This window comes from Pyrus communis, chromosome 13, assembly GCF_963583255.1.
Source record: "Pyrus communis chromosome 13, drPyrComm1.1, whole genome shotgun sequence".
Lineage (NCBI taxonomy): Eukaryota > Viridiplantae > Streptophyta > Magnoliopsida > Rosales > Rosaceae > Pyrus > Pyrus communis.
The window spans coordinates 1,232,810-1,234,432 of record NC_084815.1 but is presented as its reverse complement, the minus strand read 5'-3'; the positions used below and the strand labels follow the sequence as shown (position 1 = coordinate 1,234,432).

Here is a 1,623-nt window from a genome sequence, read left to right as displayed (position 1 = left end):
AAGAGCACTAAAGGGGACAAAATAAGGAAGACAAATTCGAGTCTTATAGTATATAAAAATGTAGAATATACATTTGCCAGTTTAAGTGGATCAGATTTATTTGTTAAATTTTCTTATATTCTTGAACCCATATTCAACCGTTAAATTCTATAATATATGTCACACATGAATATACTCAACATAATAAAATTGGAATCTTTGGCTTGGAAGTGAAAGAGAGAGGGAGTAGAGAGTAGACAAAGCCAGAGGACTTTCAATGCAAATATTTCTAGTATAATTGGAATCCGTACAATTTTCCTTAGCATATAATTAATAATGTCCTATCATCTTTAAGTTTTAAAATAATAAAATAAAAAAATAAAAAAACAAGAAACAAAAGAATCAGTCAGAGCTCTTACATGCATAGATCAACAAAGAAAATTCATCAACATTTTCTTGCCCTTTCTTTTCCAAATTCTTGTCTTCCAACCAGGGCCTGCAATCCAATCCACTCCTTGTCCTGAACATAAACACAGCAATCCCAGATTTTGGATTGAACAACCAGTCATGAATATCCCACATCAAATCCACCAGTAAACCATCCAAAAAAATTGTTTGGTTCCCTCTGAAATTCCACCTCAACCTCTTCACCTGAAAAACCTTCTTCTTGTCAATGCAGACAGATAAAACCGAGGTTTTTGAGCCCGGTTCTTCGGATTGATCACACTTGATCACAATGTCATGTGATACTCCAGTGTCACAGAATTGAGCTTTTGTTGCATACACAGCGTTGCCTGAGAAATGCTCACTCCTAGAAACCAATGTGAATATTTTCTGTGACACGATGGTTTTGTACTTCTCCAAGTCCAAAACTTGTTCGACCTTGTCGCCGAGGAGGAGGCAGAGTTCCGAGTCAGCCAGAACCATGAGGAAAAACCCGGTTGCCGGTTCCGGTCCGGATTCATAATTGGCAGTGGACAAATCCCAGGAAACTTCAATCTTGGTATTGCAGGATTGGAATGCCAAGGTGTCCTTTTGGTTTTCCAACTTGTGGGTGTTGGTACTGGATTTGGACGGCTCAGATTTGTTGTCTCCAATGGTGATTGTGAGGCCTTGGGATGTGAATTTGTTGAACCAGGTGAGTGTGATCAAAATCCGGTTCTGGGTTGAGAGCTTGGCTCTGTATAAACATGTCACTTCATTTGGGATTGATGGGGTTAATTTTGGGGTGACATAAGCTTTGTTTGATGGGCCTAAGCAATATGAATCTGAGATCTTTATGGCATGCTCGCTGTAACAAGTTGCTATGCTTCTCATTGTCTATGAGAAATTCGAAGATTGATCTGTATCGTTCTAATTTTATCGGATGTCCCCTGAGGGGACGAAGACAAAGACGGAATGAGAAGAGATGGGGACTCAAAACTTGGAGAGGAAGAAGGGAGGGAGTTTGATATTTCCCCTGGATAGGGAAGAAGAAGAAGAAAAATATACTTGTCTTCTTTATGGTTTTACCTCCATGTGGATGTCCTATCTTATTCACAAAATTAAGTGTAAAAAATAAAAATAAAAAAATAAAATAAAGATAATATGTGAAGAAAAATAAAGGGAAAGACAGTGAAATCCATGTGTTCTATGCCAGCCTAA

General features: G+C 38.0%; 1 protein-coding gene across 1 annotated transcript; it reads right to left on the bottom strand.

Moving 5' to 3' along the window:
- Positions 1-381: 381 nt before the first annotated feature.
- On the bottom strand, positions 382-1,296 carry LOC137713317 (uncharacterized). The gene has a single exon (XM_068452599.1). The coding sequence runs from the start codon at positions 1,294-1,296 to the stop codon at positions 382-384; it is 915 nt and encodes a 304-aa protein (XP_068308700.1).
- Between the last annotated feature and the right edge of the window lie 327 nt (positions 1,297-1,623).

What these genes read in the sequence shown, in the direction of transcription:
- LOC137713317 (XM_068452599.1), bottom strand. Translation starts at nt 1,296, where the DNA reads ATGAGAAGCATAGCAACTTGTTACAGCGAGCATGCCATAAAGATCTCA.